We start from the raw sequence: 20,584 nt of genomic DNA, 5'->3' as shown, positions 1-20,584 counted from the left end.
ACCAAAAAGAGCGTGTGTGCCGAGCACACGTGTCAGAAGTGAAACTTCTATTGCAAGATTCAAAGATACCAAAATCGCCGCCTTACTCCATGACGTGATGGTATTGCCATGACGCGACCTTGAAATTTTACTCTCAACGCGCCTAAAGAATTTTCACTTCAATAATTATTTAGACAGTCAACAATTAATATATTATAATGCATTTATTTGTGTATGTATGGCTTTTTTAAATGCGATGTGTTTGACTTACATCAACAAAACACAAGCAACGATATACTACAAATTTTAACTAAACACATAACAGTATTTCTTTTACAATAACATTTTCTTTTGAAAGAGTGACAAAACATAACACTTTAAATATTATTTCTTGCTTACATTTACAATATATATATAAAGCTTTTATTTGAATTGGAATAAACCAAGAAGCTTTTATCTAATACACTGGAGATTGCATTATGACCATTGACTTGTAACAAGAAAATATGACGTTGAATGACGCCTGTATGTTTTTTTATCCCTTTCACACCAATTTGCCAAGTTAGGTGTGTGGGTAACTTGGATTAACACATAGGATAGGTTTTATTCTGAAAATGCCACGAGAATGGGAACTATGCGAGTTTTTCTTTGAAAACGCGGGCGAAGCCGCGGGCGGAAAGTTAGCAATTTATAGTTATAAATTTCTCATTATATTATTACATATCCCATGATTTCACTATTAACATTGATAAATTAGTCAATATGTCTTTACGTAAAATTATCATTTAACTTGATCCAAATGGCATTATATTATTTTCATAATCAATCATACATATTATAAATAAATAAATAAATATTTCAGGACAATTTTCACACACGGCACAATCTGATCCCATACTAAGCTTTCGCTTGTGTTATGGAAACCAGATGGCTGATAAACATACATATATAATTTTTAAATAAATACTTATATAGATAATTAACACCCAGACACAGAGCAAACATCTATGTTCATCACACAAATATTTGCCCTGGGTGGGAATCGAACCAACGACCTCTGGCTTGGAAGGCAGGGTCACTACCAACCAAGCCAACCGGTCAGTCAAATTCATTCATTCATTTGATTATATTATAAATTTACATTTTATATAATAACTTTAAAGAGCTGCATACAACATACATAACGTTATATATCCAAGCGCGAAACGCAACAAAAATGAACTCTAACACAACGTGATAAGAACATTTTGTGCTTGGCAAGTGTTTTGTAAGTTAATTTCTCTTGTTTTAGGAGCCTCTTGCAATATATTGACGAAGAGTTAATGCTCAGGTAAACGATACGCATGGACACGCTGATTTTTTTATGTTTATATATTTTTTTTGTATGTATGTATGTTGGTGGGTTAGTTGTGGTTTTGAGGTCATATATCGACAGATTTTATAGTTTACGTGTTTGAGGGTAGTTCGTTTTTTATATTTAAAATAATGATTTTGACAGTTTTAGTGAATCAGGGTATTTAAAAATAATGAATATTGAATATTCATTGAACAAACAGGTTAACATATTGTAAAGATAGATATTAGACAGAGAAAAATGAGATTTTTATAATTCGATAGCTGACAAATTGTAATAGGAGAAATCTGTCGTTATATGGTAGGGTTTGTAGCGATGCATATTGAAATAAAGATGTATTTGAATATCTTGTAATATAGAGGCTTTTTGCATTATGGTTTTTTTTTCGAACGGATTTTATATATATTTATTATTACTTTGCGATTTTTTAATAATTAGTCGTAAATGGTTTATATGTGTAGAAACTGTGCATTTATCACGCATGTATTTGTTTACAATTTTGATTAAAATTTACGTAATTAGAGTAAGTAGTTAAATTAACCATATCATAAATTTGAACCGACTTTATGTAAAGAAAATATTTTATCTTTCGACTATCACTTCGTGTCCTGCACCACTTGTTATTTGACTAATGAAACTGCCTGATACAGTGTCTAACACTATCCCAGCTTTGATGTCTAACAGCACTGCATCAACCCCGGCCTTTCTCCCAAAATTTACCAAGAACTACTATATTCTACCATCTTCTACCATTCACAGGGCAACACTCCCGCTCACAGCGGACACGGCAGCGATACAACAAGCTAGCAACACTGGTCTATCTATACACGACCACCATTTATCGCAGTGTATACAATTAAAGCAGAACTATCTAAATAATTCAACAACGAATGTATACCAGAGTCTGACTAGCTTCCAAACTCCCATGGGGGCGTCCAGTGTTTCTATAGACGATCCCTTGTGTAGGAAAATGGGTGATAGCGACATTATGTATGTCGATCAGCAGGAATCTGATACAGTGGCCGATTCCCCGCAAAATAGAAACACGAATTGCGAATGTGGGCTCTGTCCCAAACCAGAATCTAAAGACGTCAACACTTTAAGCGACTTACAAAGATCGGTAGCACCAAAGTGTTCGTGCGATGCATGTAATTCAAACGGAGATATACTAAGCTATTACAGACATTGTTCGAATCAAAACAGAGACTCGGGTATAATATACTGCGAATCGTGCAAGAAACAAAAGATTTCCGTGTCGAATTTCCGCGCGTTGCAAATCGCGAATCGGTTGCAGATTTCCGATTCGGGCCATCTAGAAAACGGGGGGACGGATGAAGAGTTGTGCAGGAAAATCGATATGAGCCTGGACATGGACGATAAATACGAACATCGGAAACGGCACAATCGGCACAATTCCGATTCAGTGACGGCAGGTATCGATTTGAATCAATTCTGTCAATGCGATATGGAGGGTAGTAAGAGAAAAACGTCGTCGGTCGATGAGATTTTCAAGATGGTGGATGAGGATGCTTCGAAATTGGAGGTTGCTGATGAGCAAGTTAAGAGTCAGCGGCAGAGGAGCCTGTCGGACAGTCAGAGGGATAAGGCGAAGGTCGAGGGTGAGGGTAAGTTATTTTTTATACTTATATAATATATAACTGTCTGTACCGTGCGGTTTCACTCGCGGACAAAGCCGCGTGCAAAATTAAGAATTTCTATAGTGTTTTTATATTTCTATATCTCATTTGTTATCCTGATGTATAACCTATATTCCTGTGAAATTTCATCTAAATCCGTGGTGTAATTTTTACGTGAAAGAGTTACAAACATCCATACTTACAAACTCTCGCGTTTGTAATAAAAGCTTGACGAAACAGACACGACAACTTCTGTATTTTGTACGACAAGTTTAAATTCTAACGATGATGATGATAATACATATTTGTATTTATTTTTATGATATACTAGCGACCCGACCGCGGCTTCGCCCGCTTTGTCCGCTTTGTCGAAAACCTAACAAATTATATACTAAAACCTTCCTCGAGAATAACTCTATCTATTAAAAAAAAACCGCATCAAAATCCGTTACGTAGTTTTAAAGATTTAAGCATACATAGGGATATAGGGACAGAGAAAGCGACTTTGTTTTATACTATGTAGTGATGATTTAGGTTTCGCAACAACTGGGCATGTTATATTGAACTCATCTGTCAGTTAAACGAAATATAAGACAGAAAATGTTAAAATTGTGCAGAATTTTATAATTTTTCCAATAAAAATAGGTATATATAGATAACCCGTCTTGGACGGGGCAGGTGGTCTTAAATAAAAACGAATCGTAGGTGCATCATATTAAGTTTTTATTGTTTTAACATTTCACTTTGTGCTCAATGATATTATAAATAAGAAGTGCAGATAGGTGGCCAATTAGCCACAATTTACTTCTGTTGTCTCTTTCGCTCACGATAGTTGAATCTTGCCATCTCACTTTGACGTCTAATCGTGTGTGCGTTAGTGTGCCGTTTTTGAAGATCGCATGTTGGTGATTGGTGACCTATCTACACACTTTTACTTATAATTGCGTTGCGCTACACAATCTCTATATGTTTACGGTTATTTCGCAAACACAATATTTCTGATTCCAATAATAGCTCTGCTGGCAATGGCCCTTGATCCTGGAAGGGTCGCAGACCTCTTTGCACTTCCAATCGCACTCGGCGTCGGTTGTACAGGGGGGGTAATAGTTTGACTCATCTGCTGTAAAGAGAGAAGTGGCCATTTTAATATGACATTTTTTAGGGAGTTTTGTCTCACGTAAAACCGATTTTAGGCGTAGCGATGGCATGCGTCGTTTATTTGCAGTAGTGTGTACGCTGTTTCATATCAGCCAGGCGTTTGGTGACGGCTCACATTTTTTTTTCAGAGTTCAAAATAATCTATACTTATATTATAAAGCTGAAGAGTTTGTTTGTTTGTTTGAACGCTCTAATCTCAGGAACTGCTGATTCGATTTGAAAAATTCTTTCGGTGTTAAATAGCCCATTTATCGAGGAAGGCTTTAGGCTATATATCATCACGCTAAGACCAACAGGAGCGGAGCAATGCGGGTGAAACTGCGGAGCACAGCTAGTTATTAATAACCAGAAAACTAGACTACTTTCAAATTGCCAGAACTAAAACAAATACAAGTCGGCAAAAATACAATTGAATTGAGAACCTGCTACGTTTACTTCAGAACTTTTCAGTGTGTGAACCGATTTTGATGATACTTTTTTTATTTGAAAGCTGATGTTCTCCCTATGGTTAAATGTGGTACAATTTAAAAAGTCAATTCGATATAAAAAGAAATACCCCACTTTAATATAAAAACCTTCGTATTAAACATCATATTAAAAAATACTAAGTGCCGATTTTCCAATGCTTGGATAAAATTTATCCGTCCAATAAAGTATTACACGATAATATTAAAATGTCACGTAAACTGTCAAATACGGGCAATTAGAATACGTTTTTAAAATGGTATTTTTATAAAATTCTAGCTTTCCGCCCGCGCAGTCAAAGAAAAACCCGCATAGTTCCCGTTCCCGTGGGATTTCCGGGATTGCGTCATTTTCCCGGGATAAAAAGTAGCCTATGTCCTTTCTCGGGTATCCAAATATCTCCATACCAAATTTGATGAAAATTGATTCAGTAGTTTAGGCGTGATTGAGTAACAGACAGACAGACAGAGTTACTTTCGCATTTATAATATTAGTATTTGTCGACGAATAATTTTTAACCAAGGATAGAAAAATCAGCCCTTATACTTATGAATAAATAAAAATAAAAACCTGGGTCACAATACACGGCCAGTAGCATTGTAGCGAAGAGGAAAATAATTATTTGTTGTTTCATGTTGCGTCTTACAGATTCTCCTATACTGAATATATTAATCTCCCATTACTATATATAGTATATCTTTAATTTATAATCACACGTTTGTCTTTGAAATTTACGACCATAAAGATTTATAATGCGACAAGAAAAATAAAAATATTACACGCTCGTCATTCGATCGATATATCGATTCGATACACCTGTCTAAATTCTAAAATAATCTAAATTTGTATATATCAATACGTAAACAAATTTAGGAAAAAATATTAAAATAGTTGATAATTGAGAATTTTCTGTTGAGTAGATTAAATGGAATTTAATTGAAAAAGGTCGCGTCATGGCAATGCGGTCACGTCATGCAATAAGGCGACGTTTTTGGTATCTATGAATCTTGCCAAAGAAGTTTCACGAGACACGTGTGCTCGATACACACGCTTTTTTTCATTATTGCATAAATGCAAAAAAGTTTCTTTGTCTATCTTTCACATAGCAACGGATCTATTTTATGGTATTATTTTTGGATCAGGATATACAGGGTGTCCCACTGTTGATATTCTAAGCTCAAAGGAGGCTTTAGTTTTGCATACGCTGAGTACGTAAAAAATACTTATAAAATTCCAGGCGCTGTTTTTTTTTCAAATAGATAAATTCTTAAAACTCTATGTGTACACTCCTAACAAGCAACCCGCCCAACTTTGCCACCAGCACCGTGACCTATCGTTTGAGATTATGTTTTCATAGACAAAATGCTCATATTGGCGAAGCGGTATATGCCGGCTGCGCGAAGCTAGAGAAGAAAACATGGATTTTCAGGAAAAAATTAGCAAAAATTTTTTGATGTATTTTGTTGTTTAAGTATTTTTTACGTGATCAATGTATGCAAAACTACGAGTCCGTTCGCGTGTAATATACCAATAGTGGGACACCCTGTATATCAAGATATATATTATAGTTACGATGCTAAAGAGTAATATTTGCTTATACCCCACCCTTGTATCAAGTTAAATATGTTTTATCCCTTCATCTAGAACCACTCTAAATCTGCATCAAAATCCGTTGCGTAGTTATATCTTTACATAAAATATACAGCGAGAAGCAACGTTGTTTTATACAACGTTGCTTCTCGCTTTCCGCCCGCGGCTTCGCCTGCTTTGTCTAAAACAATTTATATACTAAAACATTCCTCAATAATCACTCTCTGTATTAAAAAAAACCACACCAAAATCCGTTGCGTAGTTTTAAAGATTTAAGTATATAATGAGATATAGGACAGAGAAAGCGACTTTGTTTTATACTATGTAGTAGTAATGATAATAATATCTTTAATTAAAAACTCTGTGTCAAATTTCATGCAGATAATATGTTTAGCCATTTTTGCCCAGTAGGGTAACAGCCATCCATGCAGCAAGCTTTTTTTCTTACCATCGAATGTAGTTTATAATTTTTTTAAGAATACGGGGTACTATGGCATCGCAACGATACAGTAGATATTTATGCAACTGACATATTTACCCCAACCTGATAGTCATCACAATAGATGTTTTTGAAGTGAAACTTCTTTATCGGGGTTGGAAAAAAATTTAGTGTAACATTTTTTCGTTACGCGTGACATTTTTCCGTTACGCGCCATTTTTTCTTATCCCTACCACGCGTGATTCGACGTATTTCTGTAAAGTTGCATATATAGTAAATTATTTTTTGAAAAATAAGGTCATAAAGAAGTTTCACTTCTTACGTGTGTACACTAGTACACGCACACATATATTTTTTTGTATGAGAAAAAGTTTGGCTGAGTCAATTGTAAAACTCGTTGCTCGCCCTGGCTCCGCCTGAATGTGGCACGTTTCTTTTAAAGTTTCAAATTGAACTTTTGACTTATTATCCTTATGCAAGCCGAGACAAAACCAAGAAAATAAATCCTTACTAGGATTAGTTCTTCAAGTTATAAGTGTATATACCTTGTACCTCATTTTTACTTATCATCTATTAGCTTTCCGCCCGCGCTGTCTAAAACTTGACAATTTTTCTATTAAAAAAAGAGCGTGTGTACCACGCACGTGAAACTTCTTTAGCAAGATTCAAAGATACCAAAATCGTCACCGTACTACTTGATAAGTCAGTATTGCTAATGATGCGACCTTTAAATTTTACTCTCAACGCGCCTAAAGAAGTTTCACTTCAGAACCATCAAAATCTGTTGCCTAGTTTTGAAAATTTAAAAATAGGTATAGACAGCGTATAGACAGCGAAATAACGTATAGACAGCGAAAGCGTCTTGATTTAGTGATACGTTCAATAAATTAAAATTCGTTTATTCATAACGACTGTAATAATATATACCAATGAACGGTTCGAGACTGCCATCTTTGGTAAGGTACCGAGAAGGTATCCTGTATAAAAATACCAGTTCATTCCCCATATAACTTACTAGCTGTGTCCCGCGGTTTCATCGCATTGCTCCGCTCCTGTTGGTCTTAGCGTGATGATATATAGGTAGCCTATGGCCTACCTCGATAAATGGGCTATCTAACATCTAAATAATTTTTCATAGCGGACCAGTAGTTGCTGAGATTAGCGCGGTCAAACAAACAAGCAAAGTCGTCAGCTTTATAATATTGGTTCGAGACTGGCATCTTTGCTAAGGTACCACTCGGTACCTGTATGAAAATACCAGTTCATTCCCCATATAATTTACTAGCTGCGCTTCGCGGTTTCACCCGCATTGCTCCGCTCCTGTTGGTCTTAGAATGATATATTATAGCCTATAGCCTTCCTCGATAAATGGGCTATCTAACACCGAAATAATTTTTCAAATCGGACCAGTACTTGCTGAGATTAGCGCGTTCAAACAAACAAACTCGTCAGCTTTATAACTGATTTTTCAATCCTTGGTTAAAACTTATTCATCGAATAATGTATAAAACTACCATTTTAAAAACGTATTCTAATTGTCCGTATTTGACAGTTTACGTGACATTTTAATATTATCGTGTAATACTTTATTGGACGGTTAGGCTGGTTGCAGAGCTTGACCGACCGTCAGTGCGTACCGTCGGTCCTGACGATACGCATCAACAATTGTATGACTATGACACTAATGCGCATGACAATACGCGTGCGTATGGTCGGTCTAGCTATGAACGGGTTTATGAATTTAAATACATATGACAAGCGCGACTGACGTACGTACTGATGGTCGGTCAAGCTCTGCAACCAGTCGTTTTAATCAATAATCTAAGAGCCCACGACGAAATAATAGTATAATATAAGTAATAAAGTTATTACTTATCTTTTACGGGGACTTATGTTGATGGAATTTCACGTATCTCGATGACACAATAACAAAATCATCGAGATACGTGGAATTCCATCGACATAAGTCCCCGTTAAAGATAAGTAATAACTTTATTACTTATATTATACTATTATTTTTTAGTCATTAATTATAGTAAACTAATGTTTTTAGTGGGTTATTTCATATTTGATACACTTTTAGGTAGTACGTTAATTTGATTATATGTTAGTTATTTTTTAAATGTGTCTCGCAAGATGTAAGAACCATGAAAACTGTCCGGCTCTTGAGTTAACATCTTTTTATACGTCTCCAAGTAACATATATAAAATTTAGCTTTTAAACTATAATGAAAGTTAGGTACAATTTTATACACCTTTACTACATGTTTCCTGCCAAAGTAACCACAACCCAGACTTGATAATCGCTAGTCGTTCTTATCTGTATCGGAGACATATACAGAGAAACTTTCAACTTTCCTAAAGAAAGGAAAGTCTGGCCGGCGTGGGCTCTTGATCTACAAGCATTGAAAAATCGGCCCTAAATGAATAAAACAAACGTCTCATTTTCATATATATGGTTATATTTATTCAACATGTATTGTACATATTATATATTTGGTATGTAGTATACGCCGCATGTACATATTCTCGTGTTGAAGGCATCAACAATGCTACACCTGCCCTCGATTTTATCCGGCCTGCACACGGTCTTGCACTTTCTGTCGCAGTCCTCGTTCGAGTAGCAGTAGGGGTATTTAACTGAAAAATATATAAAATTCATTAAAAGAAAGGATATTAAAAATCACCTAAAACTTGGCAGAATTAAACCAAATTTTAATGGAATATGGTACTTCAACTTGTCACAATAATTATTTTTTAAATAAATAATTTTTTATGGCAAAAAATTTAAATTAGGACAAATTATATTTTTCGAGGAAACTAAAAATTGAAATGGGTGGTCATAAGTCAAGCAACAGCTTTTAAAAAAAAATTAAATCACACACCAAAAGTAACAAAGTAACAAAGACAAGAAAACAGTGGAATTGACAAACACCTCATTTTTTGAAGTCGTTTAAAAAAAGCTTCAATCAATCAATTTGCACTCTCGTTGCAGTTTTTAAAACTGCAAAACCGACTTTGATGAGGTTTTTTTAATTGACAGAGTGATAACAATTGAATTTGTTATATTTTTAACTAGCTGTGCTCCGCGGTTTTACCCGCAGTGCTCCGCTCCTGTTGGTCTCAGAGGGATGATTATATAGCCTACCTCCATAAATGGGCTATCGTAACACTGAAATAATTTTTCAAATCGGACCAGTAGTTCCCGAGATTAGCGCGTTCAAACAAACAAACAAACTCTTCAACTTATAATATTAGTATAGATGAGCGGGAAAAGCTAGTAACAATATAAAATATATCTTACTTTTAGCGTTAGCAACTGCCGCCAACGCTGAGAAAGCGAACAGTAAAATTACTAAGAATTTCATTTTTCACAAAGTTTTCTGCTGAAATTTCTTGTGACTCTTATGTATGTTATGTAGTCTTGTATTCTACTAAAGCCTATTTATATAGGATTCATTTGACAGGCATAGAAATAATAATCTGATCACCGTTACATTGTTTTTCTTATTCAATAATATTTAATATTAGAAATAATCGTGATCACCGTAAATTTTATTTTCCAATACGTCAAATGGTTATTTAAGATTTAAATGGCGAAGAGGACTGTTTATGTTATCATCGTGTTTATTTTTATGTGGTAAATATTAAATATGTTTGTGTTTGTTAACGAATTATTTGTAACTAGCTGTGCCCTGCGGTTTTACCCGTATTGTTCAACTCTTATTGGTCTTTGCGTGATGATAAATAGCCTATAGCCTTCCTCGATAAATAGGCTATCTAACATTGCAATATTTTTTCAAATCTGATCCGTAATTCCTGATGTTAGCGCGAACATCCAAACAAATAAATACCAAATTGTTTTATTTGTAATAATTATTAAGTTATAGATAATTCTACTAGCATAGTATATTTTTTCTTCTTACTCAGGACTCTTACTTCTCAACTGGACTTTGAATTTTACTTTCATCAAGGCTACAAACTTTGCTTACTATGAAACTAGATGGTCTGAAAGACAAAAAAGAACTGAAAGCATATAAATATATGCTTTCAGTTCTTTTTACAATTTGTAAAATTAATCGCGAGGAGTGGCCCGTTATGTCACTTTTATACCATTTCAAAATTACCTGTTATGCTACAATATAGGTTTATGTATTTATGTATTATTCATCTATTATAGGCACAACAACGCCCCCCGTCCCGCCCCGCAGGGCGAGGGGCAGACGGGCCAGGAGCCCCGTCCGACCGGCGCCTAACGGTCTACCGCCGACACCTAAAGTTCACATGGGGGCTTGTTTCTCTAAGGTAAGAAAAATAATTATAGAAGCATATATTTGTAGCTATGATTAATCTTTTCTAATATATTCATCGACCGCCTCCTTGGTGCAGTGGATAACGCGTGAATGTAAAGTTCTTGCTGGTTCTTCTCCGTAGAGACTGCTTTCTAAATCGGTGGTAATTGGTAAAACTATGTTATGACATTTCAAAAGTGATTTTAGAAGAAGTCTAATCGAATGGATACATTTTTGAGTTTGAGTGTATGTATAACCGAGTGGTCCTGGGTTCGATTCCCGGTGGAGATGAAGAAAAAAAACCGGCCAAGTGCGAGTCGGGCTCGCGCACAAAGGGTTCCGTAGCAGCAAATATAATAAATTACAGTTAAATCAACCTATCTCAAAAACTATAAGAGATACTTTGATCAAACCAAAAATCGTTGAAAGAGTTAATTAGCATGCATCACCTCTATTTTTTTTAGAATTTTATACCCCGTAGTTATAAAAATAGAGGGGGGGGGACATACTTTTTACGACTTTGAGAGCTGATATCTCAAAAACCGTTCACTTTAAGAAAAATGTTTTTTAGAAAACTTTATATCATTTTAAAAGACCTTTCCATTGATACCCCACACGGGTATGTACATCGAAAAAAAAAATTTCATCCCTCAGTTACATGTATGGGGGGCCCCACCCCCAATTCTTTTTTTTACTATTTAGTGTCATATTTTTGTAGCGGTTCATACAACACATATTCCCATCAAATTTCATCACTGTAGTACTTATAGTTTCCGAGTAAATCGGCTGTGACAGACGGACAGACGGACAGACGGACAGACGGACATGACGAAACTATAAGGGTTCCGTTTTTGCCATTTTGGCTACGGAACCCTAAAAAAAGGTTTCGGTTTGGCAAGACACAGAAGGCTGATCACCTACTTGTCCCTAAAGAAATCGATCTGTGAAACATATATACATATGCATAATGCAGCTTCAAATTGCAACTTGTAAAAATATTCTTTAAATATTATTTCGAAAGTGAAAAAAAATATTCAATATTTTAGGTGTTCAATGGTTGTCCTTTGAGGATAAACTGTACGGCGTCCTGGATTCACCCGGATACTAGGGATCAGCATATTCTTATTGGTACGTTTTTTTCTATTATACATGATTTGTATTCTTCTAACAATTTATTTATTTATTTATTTATATTTATTTGGCACACCAACAATAAATACATATCACATTCATACAATATAGTATTTAACACGCAGTATTTATATTTAAACAGATATACGGTATTTAATCTATATTTTCTTTTCTCTTTCTTAGAAATTCTATAATTTACAGTCTAAAAAGTTACGTTAAGTCGATTTATTTTTTCCTCTCTTTATATCAACTCCTGTAATCTTCGTCGGGATAATAGTATCGTATTAAATCGCGTTTAAAATCCATTAAAAGCTTTAATTTCTAAATCGATAATCTTTAAAAATGTATCATCGTCTAACATCGAACCTATACAAAAGTCACGTACTAACATTAATGGATCTCTGTCATCTAATTGTTTAAAATAAATAAATAAATTTACCCCTACAGGTGCCGAAGAAGGCATATACACACTGAATCTAAACGAATTGCACGAAACGGCGATGGACCAGCTCTGTCCACGACGAACTATATGGATGCACGTTATAAAAGATGTGCTGATGTCTTTATCCGGTGAGTTAACAATGATTATACTATTAAATTGTCTTTTAAAATAAATAACCTATTCGCTATAACAACTACCAAACTCAAGGTTGTGGGTTGTAGAGACCTTACCAATACTGCCTCGAGTTGATTATTGTTCAACCTTATGCATTTAGATTGATTCAATATGTTTCCATTTTTCGATTATCACTTATCGAATGTTGCAATTCATTTTGTAAGATTACCGTATCCTCCACTCACTGAACCTACTACTATAGTAAAAATTCATCTCTATGCATTGTAAAATTGCATTAAGTTTGTTTGATCATTTACAAAAAAAATTAAAAACAACGGCCCCAAATGAGATCCTTGGGGAACTCCTGTAGGAATTAAATTTTCCTTATTAATGTACCCGCGAATCTTAACAATTTTTTACACGATTTTGTAAAGACGACGCGTACAAACGATACAATGATCCGTCGATATCTTTTCAGGATATCTTTCAAAATAAATTGTCATGCTTCAATAAATCAAATGCTTTGCTAAAATCTATACGCTGACTTAATATGTTGGTTGTTGAAAATTGTGTAAAAAAATAAATCAAAAATATACCGTTTTCTGTACTTTATTTTTTAAACCACACTTTGTAAACAAATTCCAAATATTTTTTTTTTTACAAATATTCTAATTTTACATATCGACATTACAGGTAAAACCCCATCGCTATACCGTCACGAGTTACTATCTCTAGCGGGTAGCGGTCGGGCGGGCGGGGGCAGGTCGCTGCGCGTGTTACCGCCGCGCTTGTTGCCGCGACGATTTGCACCGTCTGCGAGATTGCCGGATACGCGCGGTATGTATATACACACACACACATACACACACATGCACATTTATAAACTATGAAATAAAATAGACTTACTTGCACTCACACAATGTATGCGACAAGACACACTTACATACATACATATACACGCACACACGCACAAACTATGAAAAAAAAACAGACTTACATGCACACTACTACACGCACAAACTATGCAATAAAATTTATTTTATTAATTATTTATTGCACACACAAAAGAAATAGAGACACATAAAGTACAGATAAGAGGAAAATAATGTGTACAAACGGTGGCCTTATCGCTAGGTAGCGATCTCTTCCAGGCCACCGTAAGTAATATGTAAGGAGAGACGTTAAAAGGAGGCGGGTGAGCAAAAAATAAGGCGTTAGAGAAAAATAAAGAATCATTATAAATATTCAATGTATATAATATATATCACATACAACACATATAGTATAGTAGAAGTATATAACCAAAGAAAATGTAATTATAAATATTTAATAAATATAACATTTATGGGCCGATTTTTCAATTCTTGGATAAAACTTATCCGTCCAATAAAGTATTACACGATAATATTAAAATGCCACGTAAACTGTCAAATACGGGCAATTAGAATACGTTTTTAAAATGGTAGTTTTCATTATTCGACGAATAAGTTTTATCCGAGCATTGAAAAATCGTCTCTAAAACAAATATATAGTAGTAGGTATATAACAATTCAATTTTTGCCATTTTCCCCTATTATTTATGTATGTATGTCAGGTTGCACATCGTGTGCGGTGGTGCGCAACCCGTACAACGGCTACAAGTACCTGTGCGGGGCCACGCCCGCCGGACTCTTCCTCATGCAGTGGTACGATCCGCTCAGGAAGTTCATGCTGCTCAAGGTAATGGGGTAGCCGGTAGATCCTACTAATATTATAAATGCGAAACTTTGTATGGATGTATGGATGTTTGTTATTATTTAAACACTTTATTGTACTGCCAACAAAAAAAAAAATTACAAAAAGAAAACTTATACTAAAAGAAGACACAGCACAGATGGCCTGTTATGGATGGTTTGTTACTCTTTCACGTAAAAACTACTGGACCGATTACAATGAAATTTAGCACACATATAGAGGGTAACTTGGATTAGCACATAGGATAGTTTTTATCCCGGAAATCCCACGGGAACGGGAACTACGTGGGTTTTTCTTTGCAAACGCGGGCGAAGCCGCGGGCGGAAATCTAGTCAATTATAAATTAACTAGCTGCTCCGCGCGGTTTCACCCCCGTGGCTCGTGAGATAAGTGCGTTCAAACAAACAAACAAACAAACTCTTCAGCTTTATAATATTAGTATAGATGAGAAATGGTTTCGATTATTCGATTGATTTCACTCAATTTAGTCACATACTTTTTAGTAAACTTACTAACTTTACTTATTAAAGTATAATAATAATTTCACAGAACATAGAATGCGTGCTACCATCGCCGTTACTCGCGTTCGAGTTGATCATCACACCAGAACTGGAATATCCTTTACTTTGTGTCGGAGTCACGAGGAAACCCATGCGGCTCAACTTGATTAACATCAACTCTGGTAAGTTATCTAAGTAAGCATAGGATTTACTTACATATTGCGATAAGTAGGACAGGGTTTGGCAAAATAATTTTCGTTAGTGTAATAATGTAAATAATTAGTGATAGGATCCGACTCGAAGGACTATCAAATATATGAACATTTGGTGGTCCTTCGAGCCGAATTTGTATGAATGTCTACATATTTTTAAATAATTCTGGTTTTATACGTTTAGGGGCAACGTGTTAGATGTGAGACCTGGGAGCTTAGTATTTTATTCCTATATCATTTTGTCTTAATATATATAAATCTCGTGTCACAATGTTTGTCCTCAATGGACTCCTAAACCACTTAACCGATTATAATAAAATTCGCACACCATGTGCAGTTCGATCCAACTTGAGAGATAGGATAGGTTTTATCCCTGAAATCCCACGGGAAAGGGAACTATGCGGGGTTTTCTCTGAAAACGCGTGCGAAGCCGCGGGTGGAAAGCTAGTATTGATATATAACTATCTTATATGGTAGATTTGGCGGTCCTTCGAGTCGGATCTAATGTAGCGAACTACGAATATATCCTAATATTATTGTTTAAATACGTTACTAACCTATGTATGTCTATAATAATTGTATAAATACGTGTAGGGGCAACATGGTTCCATTCTGATGAACTAGAGGCAAGGCCCGGGGGCTCCAACACGGTGATACCGAGGCCCGAGAGGCTCCACACTTTACGGGCAGTGCATCAGCTGAATAAGGATGCGGTTTGTTGATTTTTTTATTGATTTTTTTTGTACGATAAGTTTAATTAATAAAAATAAGCAGTATCAAGATCGTTCAGTCCATTTTCCCTAGGGTTGCACACTCAAAATTTTGATTTCCCTAATTGCCATCAGATTCTGGTTTACCTATTTTTCTGGTATTTGGTATTGAATGTTTTGTATAAGTCGCGTTGAATTTAAAGTCAAAAAACTTACGCACAGTATTTTTCTATTGTCTGTTTTTGTGCGGGCTCAGTTGTGCTGAACCGATTTTGATTCACTGTAACACAGAGTAGTTATAACATGGCTTCTTCCCATGTTATATTTCCTGATGTTTTTAAGCCTTATGTAAATAAAGGCTTAAAAAAATCTGTAAAAATTTAAAAAACTTTTTTAGTTTATACCATCAAACATGTCAAGAACGACATTCTTGTATGATTTTTTTCTTATCTCGAAATATCGAATGTGTTTTACCTGTTACATAAACCATTATATCTATATACATTTTTGTTTTTATGAACTTTGCCTTGTTTTTTTGAAGTGAAACTTCTTTATCGGGGTTGGAAAAAATTTTGTGTAACATTTTTTCGTTACGCGTGACATTTTTCCGTTACGCGCCATCTTTTTCTTATCCCTACCACGCGTGATTCGACGTATTTCTGTAAAGTTGCATATAGTAAATTATTTTGTGAAAAATAAGGTCATAAAGAAGTTTCACTTCTTAAGTGTGTACACTAGTACACGCACACATTTTTTTTATTCTGCTCTATAAACCCAAATAATAAATATTTTTTCGCCCATTCAGGTACTAGTATGCCACGAGAACGTGGTGGACATCATCCCGGTATTGCCCGGGTTCGATTCCCGGCGCGGCGATGAACGACGGCGAGGCAAACTGCCGCAGCGTATCACGTTCGACTTCCAGATTGATAGTATATGTGAGTAAAATTAAAAAAAAATGGATTTTTGAGTGGGGGATTTTTTTAGGAGTGGGATTTTTTTTTTAGTTTTATACCCGACTCATAAAATGGAAGAGGTTCTTAATTCAACTGCATTTTTTTGGCTTTCTACCACAGAATTTTCGACAGGGACTATATTATTTTTATTTATGCGATATTTTTTTATTTTAAAGCTGATGTCATGCCATGCCATGTGGGCCCATTTTAAATTGATATTTTGGAGGCATAATTTAATATTTTTTATATTTCCAATTTCACAAGTAATATTGAACTGTGGTTATTTTAACTATCACGAGACGGGATTCGAACCCGCGTCCTTCACGCCAATCCGGGGCGGACGCTTGACCAATTGAGCCACCCGTTTTTCTATTCTTTATAAATTTATACATATTAAGAATTTGAATGCCATAAAACCAAAAATATCAAATAATATATGATTATTTTGCAGTGTGTCTCGCGGACTCAGTGTTGGCGTTCCACCGTCACGGCATGCAGGGCCGGTCGTTACGTCACGCTGACGTCACACAGGAGATCGTCGATAGATCTAGAGCGTATCGCCTGTTGGGGAGGGATAAGTGAGTTTTAATTTATTATACACAAGTGTACAATTAAAATGGCGAATAAAAATAACGTTATACTATTAATAGAAAACAATTACTTACGAACGAGCGGAAAGAAAAATGAAATTGAGTGACATCGTGACATGTGTATGAGTGAGTTGAGTGAGTGAGTGATTGAATGAACGACACACGAACACGTCACGCAGGAGTTCGTCGATAGATCTAGATCGTATCGGCTGTTGGGAAGGGAAAAGTGAGTTTATTTATTATACACAAGTATTAAAAAAACCTTCTTAATAGAAAAAAAAATTAAATTGAGTGACATGTATAAGATGAGTGAGTGAGTGAGTGTGAAAGATTGAATAGGAAAACTAGTGATACACTAAACACTTAACACAAAAAACTGTTATCTCAGGAACAACTGGTCCGATTTGAAAAATTCTTTCAGTGTTAGATAGCCCATTTATCGAGAAGGCTATAATAGGCTATATAATATTATCTCGCTAAGACCAACAGGAGCGGAGTCACGCGGGTAAAACCGCGGAGCGCAGATAGTTTTATGTAGTTATGTAAAAAAAGTGTTAGTATGTGACTGATGAATGATGAGTGAGTGAGCGAAAACTGGAGATTAAGGCAAATTACACATGTACTTATAAAACGGAGTGGTAATGTAAACGTTTTCTCCATAATGTTGTCTATTTTCCAGATATTTCGTAAAGTGAAAGATCGATGAATGAATGAATGAATATAAAAAATATACAGATTTAGAAAAATAATGAGTTTTACTTAATAATTATTGAGTTTTACTTAATAGAGTTTTTAATATAATAATTATTTATTTCACAGAGTCGTCGTTTTGGAATCGCACACGCTGCAAAACAACACACTGTCGGGCGAAGACGGGAACGATCTATATATTTTAGCCGGTCACGAAGCGTCTTACTAATTCCATAGATACATTATACATACATACAGAATTTACAAATCTTTGATTTTAATTACGAGCAATTTTGAATGACGTTTAGTTTATTCTAGATATGCAAAAGTTTTGCGATTTTTTTATGTAGAAAAAATGTTAAAATCTTGAAGTCAAGTAAAAATAGCGTTTTGTTTGAGAGCAATAAACGAATTATTGTTCAATTAACATTGCAATACTTAGCGTTCGCTTAAGTTATTCGACGCAATAAAATTAACTGAATTATTAAAAACGAAATTAAATTAGAAGCGTGCGAGTTTGATTCCCGTCGGAAGCACAAATTTATCGATTTTTAAGACAATTAGTCTTTATTATTTAAAATCTCGATTGTACCTTCATAGCACTGCCCTTTCCATTCCATGGATGTTAAAGCAATAATATAGAAATTAGTTTTTTCTCGATGAATTTAAGTGTTGCCGTAGACGTCAAGTTTAATAAAACAATAATAATATCACAGTATATAGACACAACCAGTAGGGAAACTTCATATAAAACGTTCGAGATGGCTCACGCACACAAGCAAGTATGTTTTACAATTGACATAATATATAAGAATACTCTTATGATTCTTGTAAACACGCTTGCTTGTGTGCGTGAGCCATTTCGGATATTTTGTATGAAGTTTCCCTACTGGTTGTATCTGTATACTGTAATAATATATCGCCTGGTATATAGTTAGTTAACGATTTGTATTATAACCCGATTAATAAAATTATAATAATATATAAACAGTGTGCATACTAAATCGTTTTAAAATACCCAATATCGAATTAATAGCGTGTCGCTATAAAAATATCACGTGAAATAACGTAACGGTTATAACTGTTATTTTTGCATAACGTTACTGTGATTTTAAATTAGATACACATGCAATGGATGGCATTTTAAAAAGATATTTATTAATAATGTGATTAATCATATAACGCTAAAAAATGTATGGAAAAGACAACATTATCGTTATATTATAAATATAGTTTATAGTAACGGAGAAATTATAAATGTTCGCTTATTTTGTAAATATATAAAATTCCAATTAGATATAGTCAATTGTATTATAGACGTAGTTTAGTTATTGTATTTAATTTTTTTTAATGTAACCTCATTAGAGCGCTTGCTCGAAAATGGACTGTTAATTTATTTATGTGTCGTGTCTATTTTTTAATTTGCATGTAATTTTTGCTTTTATGTCGTGGGATGAATTAAATATGAAAAATTTAAGTTTGTTTTTTTTTATAAAGTCAATTAGCACACTAAAGTCAGCTGGCACAAATTTGAATTAAAATGAGAAAGAAAAGCAATAACAAATGATATAAATTTTATTTCAGAACTGTTATTTTCACATCGAATAACGTTCTGTTACAAAATATACCGGTATTTGTAACAGTTAAATAACGGTATTTCAAAAATAACGTTTTTCATTTGAAAACTTTAAAACCGATTATTTTTAAGTAAAATAAAAATATATTTTATTCATCCTACGACAGAATGCGGATGTTTTGTGAGATTCTCACTGTGGTTGTATTCTACACAGCACTATCGAGCGATTTTTTCTTTATTTGCAAAAAAAGAGTGTGTGTACTTATGTACACGCGTTAGAAGTTATACTTCTTTGGCGTATGGAAAAAAAATACTATAATATACAACTTGAACATAGTTATCAATTTTCATACCACCTAGAACTAACTTCATGCTGTTCAATTTAGGTGTCATGTGCGCGCGCATCGTAACAATTCACTCTCATCATTTTTCTCCATCGCGCCAAAAGAAGTATAACTTCAAAAACACCACAGATTATAAAATTGAAATAAACGTGGTCTCGATATTTCTGTTAAAACGAAACAATGTAATGCTTTAAACCAGTTAATTTACACCTGTAATAAACTTTTAATTTTCACTCTTTGGTTTTTTATTTACTTTACTGCACTCTTCGCTTTTAAGACTCATGCTTAGTTATTCAGTTTGATATTTTTAGAAGTCATCATACTTAAATACCACCTTTTTGCATTTTTATCTTATTTTATTTTTGTGAGCAAGTACCGAGGGGTCCTGGGTTCGATTCCCGGTGGAGACGTAGAAAAAAAATGTCTAGCAGGACACAGAAGGCTGATCGCCTACTTGTCCCTAAAGAAAATCTTGGGACTTCACACACACTTTTGCATTTTTGTTTACTTCTAATTAACGAATTAATCATTTAGAATTTATTTTAACATAAAAAAAAGTATTTTTTGTTCAGTACACAGGAAAATAGTTATTTCATGTTCCGTTCAAATTTCAATACATATTTTCATTGCAAAGTACGTAATATTATTCTTAAAATGCTTGCAATGTTAGT

General features: G+C 34.5%; 1 protein-coding gene and 1 long non-coding RNA gene across 5 annotated transcripts in view; one reads left to right on the top strand and one right to left on the bottom strand.

Moving 5' to 3' along the window:
* LOC123703644 (mitogen-activated protein kinase kinase kinase kinase 5) overlaps positions 1 to 19,470 on the top strand; it is a 45,246-nt gene extending 25,776 nt beyond the window's left edge. For 2 of the 4 annotated variants that reach the window (XM_045651722.1, XM_045651720.1), the window contains 12 exons: positions 1,271 to 1,309; positions 2,093 to 2,958; positions 10,803 to 10,927; positions 11,961 to 12,042; positions 12,493 to 12,615; positions 13,295 to 13,438; positions 14,196 to 14,320; positions 14,885 to 15,017; positions 15,642 to 15,760; positions 16,563 to 16,695; positions 17,165 to 17,291; positions 18,123 to 19,470. In XM_045651722.1, coding sequence (XP_045507678.1) covers positions 1,271 to 1,309; positions 2,093 to 2,958; positions 10,803 to 10,927; positions 11,961 to 12,042; positions 12,493 to 12,615; positions 13,295 to 13,438; positions 14,196 to 14,320; positions 14,885 to 15,017; positions 15,642 to 15,760; positions 16,563 to 16,695; positions 17,165 to 17,291; positions 18,123 to 18,222 — 2,116 coding nt within the window. In that variant the 3' untranslated portion in view covers positions 18,223 to 19,470. The remainder of the gene's footprint in view (positions 1 to 1,270; positions 1,310 to 2,092; positions 2,959 to 10,802; positions 10,928 to 11,960; positions 12,043 to 12,492; positions 12,616 to 13,294; positions 13,439 to 14,195; positions 14,321 to 14,884; positions 15,018 to 15,641; positions 15,761 to 16,562; positions 16,696 to 17,164; positions 17,292 to 18,122) is intronic. The other 2 variants (XM_045651721.1, XM_045651723.1) reach the window with 1 other exon arrangement.
* On the bottom strand, positions 3,869 to 5,278 carry LOC123703645. The gene is made up of 2 exons (XR_006753029.1): positions 5,164 to 5,278; positions 3,869 to 4,090 (listed from the first exon to the last, which is right to left on the bottom strand). It is a non-coding gene; the product is annotated as an uncharacterized LOC123703645 (long non-coding RNA).
* Positions 19,471 to 20,584: the final 1,114 nt, after the last annotated feature.

This window comes from Colias croceus, chromosome 27, assembly GCF_905220415.1.
Source record: "Colias croceus chromosome 27, ilColCroc2.1".
Taxonomy (NCBI): Eukaryota; Metazoa; Arthropoda; class Insecta; order Lepidoptera; family Pieridae; genus Colias; species Colias croceus.
Note: the sequence above shows the minus strand (reverse complement) of the source record. Positions and strands in the feature narration are given on the sequence as shown.